The sequence below is a fragment of the Nicotiana tomentosiformis genome, chromosome 2 (assembly GCF_000390325.3).
Source record: "Nicotiana tomentosiformis chromosome 2, ASM39032v3, whole genome shotgun sequence".
Classification (NCBI taxonomy): domain Eukaryota; kingdom Viridiplantae; phylum Streptophyta; class Magnoliopsida; order Solanales; family Solanaceae; genus Nicotiana; species Nicotiana tomentosiformis.
In genome coordinates this window covers 194,791,551-194,808,962 of record NC_090813.1, presented here as the reverse complement: position 1 = coordinate 194,808,962, position 17,412 = coordinate 194,791,551, and the positions used below count along the sequence as shown (strand labels likewise).

Below are 17,412 nucleotides of genomic sequence, written 5' to 3'. Positions count from 1 at the left end.
CTTTTCCCTCCATGTTACTAACTTGTTTAAGAAATCGTAGGTACAACCATAGCGAACAATGAGCTCGGAAATTTACCCTTAGGGGATGTGGACATCGAGGATGACCAAGTTGATGAGGCTCCTCTTGAACCTCAAGCCAATAGAAAAGGCCGAGTGCCTCATGAAAATATTCCCGCTCCACCCCCACCTCCACCACGAGCGACTCCACACCGGGTGTTACGCAATGAAGGATATGCTAGTGCAATAGTCCCTCCTCGTATTAGGGCGGGCAACTTTCAAATCACCAAAGTGATGCTCACTTTGCTAGAGCAATGAGGTTTCTTCATCGGTGCTCCAAGTCAAAATTCATACAAACATTTGAAGGGGTTTGTGGACACTTGTTGGGGGAGAAAACAAACAAATGTCTCCGAGGATGCATTGAGGCTAAGGATTTTTCCCTTCTCTCTACGGGGGAAATCTTTAAATTGATTGGAACGTTTGCCGAACCATTCTATTCATACTTGGGATGAGTTGGAGGAAAAGTTTATCTCTAAGTTCTTCTCTCCTGGGCATATGGCTACACTTCGAGATGAGATTCTAGCATTCAAGCAAGAGCCCAATTAACCATTGCACGAGATATGGGAGCGGAATAGAACAATGGTCAAGGAATGTCCCAACAACGATATGTCGGAAAACATGATTCATCAAACCTTCTATCGTGGGATTAACACAACCAACCAATATGGAGTGAATCAACTTGCCAGTGGGAACTTTATGACTACACCTTATGTAGAGGCGTGTGAGATTTTGGATGAAATGGCAGAAACATCACCAGCGTGGCAATCCCGGGCTAATGTTCCACAAGGTGATCCAAACGTGATCCACCTTCACAAAGAGTTGCATGACCATGGGCAAGCCATTGTCGAATTGACTACCACCATAAATCAACAAGCAAAGGCTCAACTTCAACAAGTGTAAAATCCTAAGAAAGTCAATGCCATGGAAGGGGTGAACATGATGGTAAACAAAATAAGGATAAAAGGTCCATAAGTGCAAAATTGAGTGGAGAATTATTTGCAAGAGGATAATGGTTTTGATAAAGATGATTCTTACAATGAACAATAAGAGGAGGTGTAATATGTGAAAAACTTTCAAGGGCAAAGAAACAACTTCCAAGGCCCAAACCAACAACAATGGCGACCTCAAAACAATCAAGGCAATTAGAATTCTAACAACCAAGAAAATTGGAGTGGCAATAATCAAGGAAATGAGGGGGGGGGGGGGGTTAACAATCAAGGCAGATGGAACAATAATCAAGGAAACCGGTTAGGTTTTCAAAGGCCCGTGATATATTAACAACCGAGGAACCCGCCTTTTTATCCTTCCCATGGTCCAAGTTCTTCAAACAATTAGATGGGACGTATTGAGAATATGTTCAAGCAAATGATGGAAAAGAATGCCGATTCGGATGCCCAACTTTCCTCACACAAAACATCGATCCTCAACTTAGAAGTGCAAATGGGGCAAATATCTCAAGCTCTAAATTCTCGTCCTAAGGGGGCACTACCATGTGACACGGTAGTAAACCCAAATGGTGGAAACAACACGGGGCATGCCATGACCGTTACTACAAGAAGTGGAAAAGGTGGGAATGTACTCACCTCAAGTCAAAGGCATCTTGTGGATGATGAGCAAGTGGTACAAGAAGAAGAGGTCCCGAATAATATGGTGTAATCAAATGATAAAGTTCATATTGATATTGATGATAGTGTGGAAGAGACTCAAGAGGAGGTGAACCCGTCATCACATTATTGACATACGAGAGCCGGTAGTGCAAAAGGCTAAGGCACCATTGCCTAAGCCTCTACCTCCATACCCCCAAAGACTTACCAAGAAAAATGGCGAGAATCAATTCAAGAAGTTCATTCAAATGATGAAGAGTCTCTCAATCAATGTGTCATTAGTTGAAGCTTTGGAAAAAATGCTCGAGTATGCAAAGTTTATGAGGATCCCGTGACAAAGAAGCGGTCAATGAATTTTGAGACCATCAAAGTCACTCATCAAGTGAGTGAAATTGTGCACTCAATGGATCATAAGTTAGAATATCCCGGTGCTTTCACGATTCTTTGTACAATTAGAAGTGCCGAGTTTGAAAAAGTTCTTTGTGATCTTGGGGCAAGTATAAATTTGATGCCCTATTCGGTTTTCAAGAACTTGGGAATTGGACAACCAAGACCCACCTCTATGAGATTGCAAATGGTTGATCCTACTATGAAGAGACCTTTGGGAGTGATTGAATATGTCTTGGTTTGTGTTGATAAATTCATTCTCGAATTTTGTCATTCTAGATTGTGAAGTTGATTATGAGGTATCGATTATTCTTGGAAGAACTTTCCTTGCTACGGGGAAGGCTCGTTGTGATGTTGAATCCGGAGAACTTACCTTCCGGGTTGGTGATGAAAAAGTGGTTTTCCATGTGTGTAAGTCAATGCGGCAACCTAATAGTGATGATGTGTGCTCTTTTGTGGATTTGATAACTGATGTTATTGTTGATGATACAAGTGCTATGATCAATGTGGGTGATATGTTGTAATCCGTCTTGCTCAACTTTGATGATGACGAGATGGATGGCTTCATGGAATGTGTGAACTTTTTGCAAGGAATGGGGTTGTACAACTATGTACCACAAAAATTGTCCTTGGATCTTGAAAATAGGACAACTCCTCCTACAAAGCCTTCTATTAAAGAGCCTCCTACCTTAGAGTTGAAGACATTGCCTCCACATCTTCAGTATGAATTTCTTGGTCCTTGTTCTACTTTACCGATTATTCTTTCCTCTTGTTTGACCAACGTTCAGGTAGACTCCACTTTGGCGGTGCTACAAAAGAGAAAGAAGGCTGTTGGGTGGACTTTGGCATATATTCGGAGGATAAGCCCGCATTTTGCATGCATAAGATCAACTTTGAGGAAGGCGCCAAACCATCTATTAAACATCAAAGGAGACTCAATGAGGCTATGCAAGAAGTTTTCAAGAAGGAGATTATCAAGTGGTTGGATGCTGGGATTGTCTACCCCATCTCCGATAGTTCATGGACTTCTCCGGTTCAATGTGTCCCGAAAAAAGGGGCATGACAGTGGTCACCAATGACAAGAATGAGTTGATTCTTACAAGAACTGTTACCAGTTAGAGAGTATGTATGTACTATCGTAAGCTCAACAAAGTCACAAGGAAGGATCATTTTCTACTTCCTTTCTTAGATCAAATGCTTGATAGATTGGTCGGTCATTTTTTCTATTGCTTTCTTGATGGGTATTCGGGCTATAACCAAATTATCATTGCTCCGGAGGATCAAGAGAAAAAAACCTTTACATGTCCCTATAGTACTTTCACCTTCAAGCGGATGCCATTTGGTTTGTGCAATGCACCGACGACATTTCAAAGGTGTATGATGGCTATTTTCACGGACACGGTGGAAGACTACCTTGAAATTTTCATGGATGACTTCTCAGTGGTTGGATACTCTTTTGATGATTGTCTTGCAAATTTGGATAAAGTATTGGCAAGATGTAAAGAAACAAATTTGGTGCTCAATTGGGAGAAGTTTCATTTCATGGTCGAGGAAGGAATTATCCTTGGCCACAAAATCTCAAAGAATGGAATTGAAGTTGATAAGGCAAAGATTGAGGTGATTTCTAAACTTCCAACTCCAACTTTGGTAAAAGGTGTGCGGAGTTTCTTAGGCCACATGGATTTCTACCGGCGCTTCATCTAAGATTTCTCTAAGGTGGTGAATCCGTTGTGCAAGCTTCTTGAGAAAGGTGCAAAGTTCAACTTCAATGATGATTGCATGAGAGATTTTGAATTGTCAAATTTCAAGTTGACAACTACTCCCATCATCACCGCTCCAAATTGGAGTGTCCCTTTTGAACTCATGTGTGATGCAAGTGACGTAGCAGTTGGGGCTATTTTGGGGAAGCACATCAACAAGGTTTTTCATCCGGTATACTATGCTAGTAAGACCATGAATAGTTTCCAAGTCAACTACACTATTACGCAACCTTCACTCCTTGCCATTATGTTTGCAATTGAGAAGTTCCTCCCGTACTTGATGGGTGCAAAGGTCATTGTCCACATGGATCATGCGGCACTTCGTTAACATATGAGCAAGAAGGACTCTAAAGCTCGGTTGATGAGATGGGTGCTTTTGTCGCATGAGTTTGATATTGATATCCAGGATAGAAAATGGAGTGAAAACTAAGTGGTGGACCACTTGTCTGGTTTGGAGGAGGAGGGGAGGCCGCATGATGGCCTTGAAATCAATGACTCTTTCTTTGATGAGCAAATCTTGGCTATTTCAATGAAAGAGGTGCCATAGTTTGCGGATCTAGCAAATTTCCTTGTGTTTGGAATCATCCCGGATGAGTTCTCTTCAAACCAAAGGAAGAAGCTCAAATGGGATTGTCAAGATTATTATTGGGATGAACCATACCTTTACCCAACAATGAGGCGAGAAGTGTGGTGGAGTTCTTGAAGAAGAATATTTTTACAAGGTTTGGTACTCTGCAGGCAATTATAAGCGATGGAGGTCACATTTTTGCAACAAGACTTTCGACACTTTACTTAACAAGCATGGCGTTACTCATAAAGTCACGACTCCCTATCATCCACAAGCTAGCGGTCACGTGGAGGTTTCCAACCGGGAGATAAAGAGTATTTTGTACAAAACATTGAATGCTAACCGGACGGATTGGTCCAAGAAGCTTGATGATGCATTATGGGCTTATTGGACGGCTTACAAAACACCTATCGGAATGGCACCTGTTGATACCTAATTTTGCCCTCATATTTTCTCAAATAGTATATATACCTTTCAAAACATCATTTTGCATCATTATTTAGTTTACAAAAATCTATACAGGAATTTTCTATAATTTTCCATAATATTTAGAACTTTAGAATCGATTTTCTTGCATTTAAATTACTTGAATATTTATTAATTTCTCCTTCAAATTATTTTATGATGACTTAATTATCTAAAATTATTATTTTCACCTATAATACATATTTCAAATACTTTTATTTCATTTTATATAATTACAATAGTATTTTTTAGCTATTTGCAAAGTTTTGCAATAATAGCCTATATTTGCATTTTTATTGCATTTGTCATTTTATTCAAGGTCAAAATAATATCTTACATTGTTTTATAATTTTCTACTATTGTTTTAAAGTATTAATTTTCATAAATAGTATTTTTATATATTTATTTAACTATTTTATTAAATTATCCTTTTAATCTCCTATTTAAAAACTGGCACAATATTTAGGCTAATTTTCGGACCAATTGTGGCCCAAACACTTAGCCCATTCACCTCAACAGCCCAATCAAAAACCCTCTAATTTAACCCGGCCAGAGACCAGTTCATTTGACCCGCCCGTTCCCTATCCGATCTTGGCCGTTGATCTTAAATGATCAACGACCCCTAATAAACTAACCCTTTTTAATAATCCAACCATCTAACCCTAATCCCCATTTCCCTAAAAACTTTCACCCCGTTTCTCTCCATCTGTTCTCTCTTCTCCTCTCAAACCCTAGCAGTCGCCTCTTCTAAATCTCCCAACTCCAGCTCTAATATGGAATCTCTCTACAATTTGCCTTTCATATATGCTCCATCTCCGTATTACTTACATGATTTTTGGTATCACTTAGTACTTGCGTAATTTTGGCAAGTACCAGGCCTGAATCATGTGAAAACCGTCTTAAATCTTCAAGATCTAGATGGTATTCCGTCTATATACATTCATGGCAAGGCGATATGAAGCCGATTCACCAAAACCTTTGGTCGATTCCTTGATTTTTGTCGAATTAGGGTTCGGAATTTTATACTTTTCCTTTTACCCATTCTATTACTGATAGAATGTGGTACTTTCTTTTCATATTTATGTTTAATTGATTGTTTTCCTTGTTTGTTCGCTTGATTTCTACTAATATATAAACCCCTCCCCATTCCCCTTTAGGAGAGTCCGGAATCGCTAGATTTTCACTAAAAATTAGAGCTATCACTTTATTGTTCTCTCGTTCTCTTGTTCTATACCTTGATTCTGGGCCGGCTGAAATCCAAGGCCACCGAGATTCGACTTTTCAACCTTTTCTTAGTGCGAGCACTGCCCGAAGTTCCTTTGAAGCCTTTGGGAACTTTGACGCATTGAGATTCTGGGCTCTTATTCTTTGTTGATACTCAGAAACATTGTGGAATTTGTTCTTTCTTATTGTCCGTTTAACTGGTAAGTCACTTGGCTTTGCAATTTCGTTCTTATGTGTTTATGATTCGCACATTCTTACCTCTGAACTTCATGGCTTAATGTATTTTTGGGCTACTTTTGTGTGCAACTTTGATTAGTTTTGCATTTGTTTTGAACCTCTTTAGTATTTAATTTTACCTAATGCTGCAAGTTCTGAGACATGTTTATGCCTAATTTGAATAGTTTGAACCCTCTTAAGTGTATTAGCCTACTATGTCAATACCCGAATACCTATGTTTGCTATTTGACATGAGCTTGCTTTCCCACTCTGTTCTGAATCTCTGTATATGACAGACTTGCACATGTAATGTGTTCTAGTCTATGTTAAGACCTTTTCTATCAACTATGATCTGCTCCCCTATTGATGTATCTCACATCATGTCTCTGTTTTTTTTAATCCTATATCCTTAGTCACTGTTTGAAACCTTTAGAATGGTTATCTTAGTTTGTGTTTCCATACCATGTTTGATACTTTTCTGCTTCATGATATAAGTTAACATGGCTGTCTTATGATATTGTGATGAATCCTTAGCATAATTTGGACCTTTAAGCTTTAAACCTTTTAAGTTAGTGCCCCACTTAGACTTGTTTGACAAAATGCACCTTAGTATGATAATCTGGCTTATCTTGTAATCTTAGGGAACTTGATTCTCCTCTAACTCCCAATGTGCTTTCTGCAAATGTGTTATTTTTGCTAAGTGTTGCACCTGCTTCTAAATCTTCTTGAGCTTTTTGATTAACTGTTCTGTGTTCTCAACTTTGCTATGTCTTCTTTCTAAACTATAAGTGTATTTCCTCAACTTCTGTCCCTTCACCACTGTCCACTCCCTCTCATTTTTTACATGTGCTATTCTAAACCTATCATTCTTGGCCGGCTGAAAGCCAAGGCCACCAAGACTCTTACTATTGACCTCCCTAGTGTGAGCACTGCTCGCGGTCCATTTGAGACCCTTGTGAATTCTGACACACTTGGATTTAGGGTATTTTAGCCACTCTCTTTACTACTGAGATCTGAGCTATCTCTGACACTCAGCTCTTTCTTCTTACTGTCTACTGAATATGTAAATTGGTTGGTTTAAGTGATTCGATGTCTGGGTAATATTGGTCAATCCATGGATGTTTGGTTGGGCTTGAGTTCTTTAATGGCTTCTGGGTTGTGCTGATGAATATTGTTCCCTGTTGGGAATCTGGGTATGCTATGTGAGAGTTGTTGAAGGCCTAGGCAATGCTGGGTATTTCTCTTTTGGCCCGTTGTGGCCTACTGCCGTTGCTTGTATAATATTTTGTAATTACGTTTATCATTGGGTTTGTAATAACTCTGTAATGAACAATTGGGGTGATAGTGAAACTGGGGAACGTGTATACTCTGATATTTTCATGCAAGGGTAGAAACCATGCCCATAGGATTCATGTGATTTACTTGTTATCCGACTTGCTGTATATGCCAGTTAACTTCCACTGGTAGAAATCATGCCTTTAGGAAACTCACACACTCACATAACTTGTCCACCATCAAAGCACATGTGTAAACCCTCTATGTATTCTACTGCTATGTGCTACTAGACAACATACATGAAATAAATATCAGTGAACTTTCTTTCAATTTGTATGATTATAACATATTCATTAGATACCCTGCCTATAGGATCTCACTAGCTTATGTTCTATTTTCACATAGAAATCATGTCTATAGGGTTTAAGGTTCTTAATTCTAAAATGGCTTAACATGAAAACCTGTTTGGTGTGCATTTATTGCTTAAGTGTAGATGCTAACTTGAGCCCTTAACTACCCATATTTGAAGTCCAATATGTGTTTTGTATGTCACCTAGTTTTGACATTTCTGAGCCACCTAAGTAAAGTCTAGAACCACCCTAGTAGAGGTCCAATATCTCCTAGACTATAGGAATGGGATGGGTAGTGTACGCATAGAGCACGACTTAGAATTGAATTAGTGCACTTCAGGTAAACAACTTTAACATAGTAATCGGGTAGCAGGAGATGATAGTCTGTACCCGCTGAATAATATGAGTAACTCCCTATCTCAAGGAAGTTGTGAAGTATTATTTATGTTGCACGGGGTGATCCTTTAGGCTAAAAACTTAGGACCCCCTCCCCCTCTTTTCTATGTTGTTATTAGATCCAAATAGTTGTATCCCTATATTCGTACTATGATCTGTACTAATCATATTGTAATGAAATTTTTTGACCTTTACATTTGATGTTTTTATTTGATCACTTAGCCTAATTATAATCCACATAATCTTAAGTTCGCCCGGGACCCACAGTTGTGGACCTCGAAGAGTTCCTAGCGCCTTCTCTTTGAGGTAATTTGAGCCCTTACCAGATCTTTGGTGACGTTGACTAGTCAAACAGAGTCATTTTCATAATAGGTGACCTAACATACCTTAAAAATCGTTAGGTGGCGACTCTTCTCTTTTAATACCTATCCTCCATTCAAAAGAGTTGTCACATGTTGAAATTCGCTTTCGCGAAAAAACGGGGTGCCACAACATAGTAACTCTGCTGGGGATACTTAGGCTCTTACCATAATGAACTTGGCTTATGTTAATTAGTTTTTTTTGTTATAAAACGCACATTCCTTTTCCATCTTTATTTGTTAAATTTTGCTATTACATGCACATCTCTTTCCCGTTCACCTTTACTTGTTTAAACCCGTTATAACATGCACATCCCTTCCCTTCTCCACCTTTATTTGCTTAAATTTGTTATGACATGCACATCCCTTTCCCTATTCTCCATTATTTTCTCTAACTGCTTTTCATTTGTTTAAAGACTGCTATATCATGCCTCTCCCATCCCTACTCCCTTGCTTGCTTTATTACATTTTCACATATATTCCACGAACTAACTTCTTCCTTTGCCTTTCTTTCTTATGTTTTTCATGTTTTAACTTATTACCGTATTTGCCGCTTTTACATATTTATCATGCAAATACTTGACAATGCGTTATTATCTCTACACAAAGCATGCTCCACATAATACTCTATTCGTGCCAATTATCAACATAGCGGCACTTGATGAGTGTCCGCGTTCTTCCAGAATTACCCTTTTTAAATCGGAAAGGCTTATTTGCGGTAGACTAGTCAATCAGCGGTGCAGTTGACGGTCCCGTACCTTTCCCTCTCAAGTTATCCACTTGAGAGTACTAGTCTAGACCATTATATAAACCTTACTCCACCATCAAATGTACATGCATCATGTTAAACCTAGTACGGGTTATGACGTTGTTAACGTAATAGCCCGCTAAGATAAGCCTTGTCCAAAGTCCGACAGTATTTCCACAATCCCAATAGACACTACCATGTTATGTGCATTACTTGGAGAAAATGTGCCAATATGTTGATCATTATTGTGTAAATGGTCGAATTTGGAGGGGGAGAGGGCTAACTCTATTTGCTTGCAGAAAATGAAGCACGAAGTCCCCAGGTTCGGCATGGTCCAAAAGATCCCACCTTTACTACTTGATTGGTGGAAAACTCTCGCGCCTTGCGACAAGAATCATGTGAGAAGGGTCCTTGGTAATTTTCCATCCTTGCTAGACATCCGACCAAATAGGGCATTGATTGAGGCCGCTACCATGTTATGGGATGAGAAAAGGGTCGTCCTCCGCTTTGGTGACATAGAAATGACTCCTATCCTAGAAGAAATAGGAGGCTTTGCTAAGCTGCCATGGGATAATCCAGGGTTATTAGTGCTAGATAATCACACCCCTCGCGGTTTTCTAAAAACGCTAGGTTTCAAGAAATAATGATGAGTTAATTTGTTTGAAGAAGTCATACATCTCATTTGAATTCCTTTATGAGCTTTACGGGCACAGTATGTCATATCGTCTTCATCATGAGGAACTTGCCATTACCTCCTTAGGTTGGACGCACCGCCAAGTTTATGTATTCATCATTTGCTTCTTGGGTTTGTTGATATTTCCAATGAAATGGGAAAGGATTCACACTCATTTGGCTATGGTTGCAAGAACTTTAATGGAAGGCATCGAGGGGTAAACGTACACCATCATCCCTATGATCCCAGCTGAACTGTACCGCTCTCTAGATCGGTGCAAGCAGGGGTTCAGACATTTTGAAAGTTATAATCTATTATTGTAAGTCTAGTTATTGGAACACTTTTAGAGGGGATAATACCACCAAGAGCTTCTGCGATGACCGTTGAATGACTACATAGCTTACCATCACCCAAAGAAAATGACATTCGTCCCAGATAGGTTTGCACAACCCGGAGGTGCTGTAAGTTGAGTACGTTTCTTCAGTAATCTGACAGACGAGAAGGTACATTGGATGTTTGAGTAGTTTCCCAGCAGCGAGTTCATCGTCAGGTTGAGGGATACTACTCATTTGGTATTGATCGGGTTGCGAGGCATTTATCCATATGCTCCTATAAGGGTAATAAGACAAGCAGGAAGAAAATAGGTCATACCTCGGGTTTCCAACATGGTCCAGTACAAGGCAGATTTCAAAGGGGACATCATTCCTTTCAAGTTTGAGGCGCAACATATGTGGAACCAGAAGGTCATTGTGGAAAGAGAGACACCATTAGTAACTTCATTATTATTGTTTATTTAGTAAAAGTTTGGCACGTTTTTACATTAATGAAATGACGCAATATTGGCATCAATTTTCTCCGAGTCTATGTGTCGCTTAGGCCTACCTTAGGCACAATGAGGTCCCCAATTAGGACGTGAATTATTGCATGATTTTATAGAACATGTTTAAATACTACAAGCATTCTTTCAAATATCCCTACTGACTTGGTTACCTTTGTTTGTTTTTCTTTCTTTTGATTATTCCCATTCCTCAAGATTGGTTCGTGCATACTGGCATCATCTTCATATCACACTAGATCTAGAGGTCCTCCACCTCCTCCTCCACCAAGTGATCTTACAGGCAGAAGCAAAGGGAAAGGAAAAATGGATGATTTGAGCAGTATCAGAAAAGACAATGCTACTATAGTAGAAAACGTTGAAACTTCAGATGGCGGAACTATTCCGGCACAAAACAAATTGGTCTTATGCCTGGAACAGAAAATCTTGGAGCTATAAGGAGAACTTGAGCAAGTACGAAACTTGGAAAATATTTCCCTCACCCTAAACGTCCCTGATATCAACCAACAAAATCCAAATGCCCAAAACCCGGCACTACCCCAAAACACGCAGAACCAAAATCCACCGCCGAATCCTCCCGCACCACATCAATACACCACAACTCCTCAGAACCACAACCCTCCACTAGTACCTACTCCTCAAAGCCACCACCATTATCCAACTCAATACCCGCAAACCACCATTTATCACGGTCCCCAGAATGCGACACAACCTACTCTTGATTCCCAAAACTCAACGAATGACCATCCTTATGCCTAGATTCCCGAAGTTCACCAAAGCAATCCCATATATGTGGAAACTTTACCCTACACCCCACAACAAACCCTATATAAACCAGAATCAACAGAGTTCAGAGCGTCGAAGATGGTAAGGGCATTGAAGGTTTGAATTATGAGGACTTATGCATTTAACCAGAGGTGGAACTGCCGAAGGGTTACAAACCTCCCAAGTTCGAAATGTTCGATGAAACTGGTGATCCGTAGGTACATCTAAGGACATATTATGACAAACTTGTAGGAGTGGGAAAAGATGAACGAATCTGTATGAAGTTGTTCATGAGAAGCCTCACAGGAGATGCTTTGTCTTGGTACATCAGTCAAAACTCGAAGAAATGGGTTAATTGGGTGAGCATGGCGTCAGATTTCATGGATAGATTTAGGTTCAATATAGAAAATGCACCAAACATTTTCTACATTCAAAATCTCAAGAAGAAACCAACGAAAACCTTCCGCGAGTATGCTACTCAGTGGAGATCTAAAGCTGCGAAAGTAAGGCTGGCACTTGAAGAAGAACAAATGAATAAGTTCTTCGTCAGAGCTCAAGACCCGCAATACTACGAAAGGCTGATGGTTATTGAAAACCATAAATTCTTTGACATCATAAAGTTGGGAGAAAGAATAGAAGAAGGGATTAAGAGTGGAATAGTGACAAATTTCGAAGCACTCCAGGCCACAAATAAAGCTTTGCAATCAAAAGGTATCTCCAAGAAGAAAGAAGTGGGTGCAGTAATGGTAGCCCAAGGTCCGAAGTCTCCCCTCACACACCAAACACCTCCACCCACATACCAGCCTTCACTCCCCATATACCAACAACCCGCTGCCACCTACCACACTTATAACACCAAACCCACATATTACCACTCACCACCACCAGCCCGCCAAAATTACCAAAAACCAAGACCAAATTTCAACCGTAGAACACCTAGACAATACACTCCGATTGCTGAACCCATAGACCAACTATACGAGAGACTGAAGGCTGCCAGTTACGTTACTCCCATTCTTGCTGTTGCTATGGAAAACTCTTCTCAGTGGATTAATCCAAACAAGACATGTGCCTATCACTCAAGCATGAAAGGTCATCCCATTGATGAGTGTCGCACTCTGAAGGACAAGATTCAGATATTAATTGATACTAAAGTCATACAGGCAAAAGAGGTTGCACCCAATGTTCATAACAATCCTCTTCCGGATCATAGAGGTGAGGGAGTAAATGTGATAGAGACCGATGAAGAATGGGATCCAGAAGGGTCAATTAGACTCATTCGGGACGGGGGTGATCCTAAAACATCCCCAGTCACTCCCACGCCTATCGTGGTACAAACCCAGGCACCGATCAAAGTTGAGGTAGCCGCACTAGCGCCGATTGAAGTCAAGGAGACCACACCCTTCACCGTGATAGTAGCACCTACACCATATTATAAGTCTGATATTATATCATGGGATTATGTTGCGGAAGCAATAAGGAAAGGAAAAGCGAAAATAGAAGAAACAGGTGCAACACGAGGCATGACTAGAACTGGTAGGGTTTATACACCCGAGCACTTGGGAGGGACAAACAAAAAAGCTACATCTAAGCCGCCTGTCATTGAGACTGGCCTTGATGACCTTTGGAGAAAAGTGCAAGCAAGAGAATACTTTGTGGTTGACCATTTGAACAAAACTCCCGCTCAGATATCTATCTTGTCACTGCTACAAAACTATGAGACACACAAGAATGCCCTGATAAAGGTGCTGAGTGAAGCCTATATAGCCACCAACATCACTAGTGGAGAAGTGGCCAATATGGTTCGGCAGGTACTGGAAAGCCACAAAATCACCTTTCATGATGACGAGCTGCCACAAAAAGGACTAAGTCACAACATGGCACTATATATCACAGTGCAATTTAAAGATAAATTCATTGCTAGGGTCCTGATAGATGGGGGTCGAGTCTCAATATATGTCCACTGACCACTATGAAGATATTGGGTAAAGTCCTGCACGAGATACGAGCAGGAAGCATGAATGTAAAGGCGTTTGATGGATCTCAAAGAGCAACAATCAGAGAAATCAACCTCAGTCTACAGATGGGCCCAACCTAGTTTGATGTTGAGTTTCAAGTGCTGAACATATCTACTACCTACAATCTATTGTTGGGACGACCATGGATACATGCCGCTGGGGCAGTGGCCTATACTCTGCATCAGGCCGTGAAGTTTGAATGGAACCACCAGGAGGTGATCATCTACGGAGACGAAAGTAATCCGATTTACACCAATCAGATTATTCCGGTCATCGAGAATAGGAAGAAGTTAGGTGGAGAAACATACCATCGCATTGAGCGCGTCAATGCAATTGAAAAGGAAAAATGGTGGAGCAACAAGATAGAAAGAATACTGCTATGGACAGGGTATGAACCTAGCAAGGGTCTCGGCAAGAACCTTCAAGGGATCACCAAACCGGTACAGTCGAAGCATCATGGTACAACTTTCGGACTTGGGTATGAATATACTTGGCAAGAGTTCCAGGATTGGTCGCAAACCATGGCGCAGTCCTTATTATCCACTGGAACAACCAGTACCGCATTTGCACCAGATATTTCATCAAGCTGATATGATATGGGAGTCTGAGGAAGATGAAGCCTTAGATGGCATAAGGAAGTTGTTTCTGGATGACGAAAACATGGAATGCAGCGCGATAGTTGAGGAGGAGGAATACCTTACTATTCAGACCGTTGAAAAAGGAGTTGTTCTCAAGAATTGGACTGTTGCACCATCTCGGGCCCGTCGAGTTCCTGGGTAGCCTAGCAATTAGCATCAATTATTTTTAAAGCAATTTTATGAGCATCTAAGACATTTTTAGTATTTTATTTTGGACGTATTTTGTTTTGAAATAATTGCTCGAGTCATCGAGCCGTACTTGTTTGACGTTTTCAAGATTTATTTAACGCATTGTTATTTTTAGTATTTATTATTATTCTTTACATTTTCTCTCTACAACATTATTATTACCTATCTCGATGAAACTACGTCTGTGACATGTAATGAGACAACGCAACATAAGGATAGTGTCAGAGGATCTGGAAGATGATATAATACCTGAGGAAATTGTCAGAGAAGTGGAAAACTTTGAAAACAAGTCTAAGTTAATTTAGATGAGACTGAGACAGTTAACTTAGGGTACTCCGAAATGGTCAAGGAAACATGTATAAGCATTCACCTATCACCATCAGAGAAGGAAGAATATGCCTGATTCCAAAAAGAGTATGCAGATATCTTTGCATGGTCCTACGATGATATGACTGGTTTGAGCACATCCATAGTGGCTTACAAGCTACCTACCAATCCCATGTGTCCACCGGTAAAATAGAAGCTCGGAAAATTCAAGCCGGATATGAGTTTGAAGATAAAAGAGGAGGTCACCAAGCAAATCAAAGCCAAGGTTCTCAGAGTGATTGAATATCCAACTTGATTGGCCAACATTGTTTCGGTTCCGAAGAAAGATGGGAAAGTCAGAGTGTGTGTTGATTACCGAGATTTAAACAGGGCGAGTCCCAAAGATGATTTCCCATTTCCCAATATACACATACTGATTGATAATTGTGCCAAGCATGAACTCCAGTCCTTCGTGGATTGCTTCGCGGGGTATCATCAGATCTGGATGGATGAAGAGGATACCGAAAAGAAAACCTTTATCACACCATAGGGAATATACTGCAATAAAATGATGTCGTTTGGTTTGAAGAATGCTGGAGCCACTTACATGAGAGTCATGAAAACCATTTTCCATGACATGATACACAAAGAAATAGAGGTATACGTGGATGGCATCATCATCAAATCCAGAAGAAGCACAAATCATATAGCAGACTTGAGGAAATTCTTTGATCAACTTCGAAGGTACAATCTAAAATTGATTCCTGCAAAGTGTGCCTTCAGAGTCCTTACCAGAAAATTGGTAGGATTCATCGTCAGTCGTCGAGGGATTGGATTGGACCCGTTAAAGATCAAAGCTATCCAGGACTTGCAACCGCCGAAGAATAAGAAAGATGTGATGAGTTTCTTAGGGTGTCTCAACTACATCAGCCGTTTCATAACACAATCAACCGTGATTTATGAGTCGATCTTCAAAATGCTAAAAAAAGATGCTGCAACAAGCTGGACTGAAGAATGTCCGAAAGCCTTCAATAACATCTAGAAGTATTTATCCAAACCGCTCGTTCTGGTCCCACCAGAGCTAGGAAGACCACTGCTGGTTTATTTGTCTGTACTTGATGGAGCTTTCGGTTGCATTTTGGGACAACATGATGAAACTGGAAGAAAGAAGCAGGCAATATATTATTTGAGCAAGAAATTCACACCTTACGAAGCCCGGTACTCTTTGCTGGAGCGTACCTGCTACGCTTTAACATGGATAGATCAAAAGTTGAGGCATTATTTCTGTGCATACACCACATATCTCATATCAAGGATGGATCCGCTGAAATACATCTTCTAGAAACCCATGCCTACGGGAAAGTTAGCAAAACGATAGATATTCCAGAGTGAATTCGACATCATCTATGTAACTCAGAAGGCGATAAAAGGGCAAGCATTGGTAGATCATTTGGCAGAAAATCCTGTGGATGGAGAATACGAACCATTGAAAACATATTTTCCCGACGAAGAGGTGTCATTCGTAGGAGAAGATATCACCGAAGCATATGATGGTTGGAGAATGTTCTTCGACGGAGCTACAAACTTCAAAGGAGTGGGTATCGCATCTGTCTTAGTATCAGAAACTGGCCAACACTATCTGTTGTCTGCAAAACTCAGGTTTCCATGTACCAACAATATGGCAGAATATGAGGCTTACATCTTGGGACTCAGGTTGGCCATTGACATGAATGTTCAGGAGTTGCTGGTGATTGGAGATTCCGATCTTTTGGTGCATCAGGTTTTTGGAGAATGGGCTACCAAGAACACCAAAATATTACCATATCTATACTGTGTACAAGAGCTGATCAAGAGGTTCACGAAGATAGAGTTTAAACATGTTCTGAGGATTCAAAATGAGTTCGCAGATGCATTGACCACTTTGTCTTCCATGATACAACACCCAGACAAGAACTTCATCGATCCTATCCTAATAGGAATTCTTAAATAACCGGCTTATTGTGCTCATGTTGAAGAAGAAAATGACGGGAATCCTTGGTTCCACGATATCAAAGAATACTTGGCAAAGGGAGAGATTTGGCCAAAACCTATCAACTCGGATGCAGTAAAGAGATACTATGTTTCGAATTATTTACATGTCTTCACTTGATGTAACTGAACTACGCTTGACCTGATTCCTGTTTAAGAGGGGATACATAGGCAGCCCTGTGTGTTTGGTCACATCTTAATAAAATCTTCATTTTTCCCACGATCAGAAACTGGGGCAAGATCGCAAGTTCAGCCAACTTCTTCATATGCAGAACAACCAAAAGTATTGTCAGAAGTATGCATTTAAACTGGGGCAGAATTTTGAGGGGAGGTCGCAAAATTCTGGGACCCTTAAAATTCTAATGCAAGGAGGTCGCAATGTCTCTAAAATGTGTCACAGTTACCTGTTCATCTAAATTATTTAATGTCGCATACTACTATATTTCAAATAACTATATTTATCAAATACATTGCATATTTTTCGAAAATTTTGTTTCTATGACAGCCAGATGTTGCCTAGGGTAACTTAAATGGGATCCCAAGACAGGAGC

The 17,412-nt window shown here is 40.3% G+C and overlaps 2 protein-coding genes across 2 annotated transcripts; both read left to right on the top strand.

The window, feature by feature from the left end:
• The first annotated feature begins 12,047 nt into the window (after positions 1-12,047).
• LOC138906339 (uncharacterized) lies at positions 12,048-13,780 on the top strand. Its single transcript, XM_070194878.1, has 2 exons — positions 12,048-13,493; positions 13,607-13,780. The coding sequence occupies exons 1-2, from the start codon at positions 12,048-12,050 to the stop codon at positions 13,778-13,780; spliced, it is 1,620 nt and encodes a 539-aa protein (XP_070050979.1).
• A 2,614-nt stretch (positions 13,781-16,394) lies between these two features.
• Positions 16,395-16,823, top strand: LOC138906338 (uncharacterized). The gene has a single exon (XM_070194877.1). It carries the CDS (start codon positions 16,395-16,397, stop codon positions 16,821-16,823), a length of 429 nt encoding a protein of 142 aa, XP_070050978.1.
• The last annotated feature ends 589 nt before the right edge of the window (positions 16,824-17,412 follow it).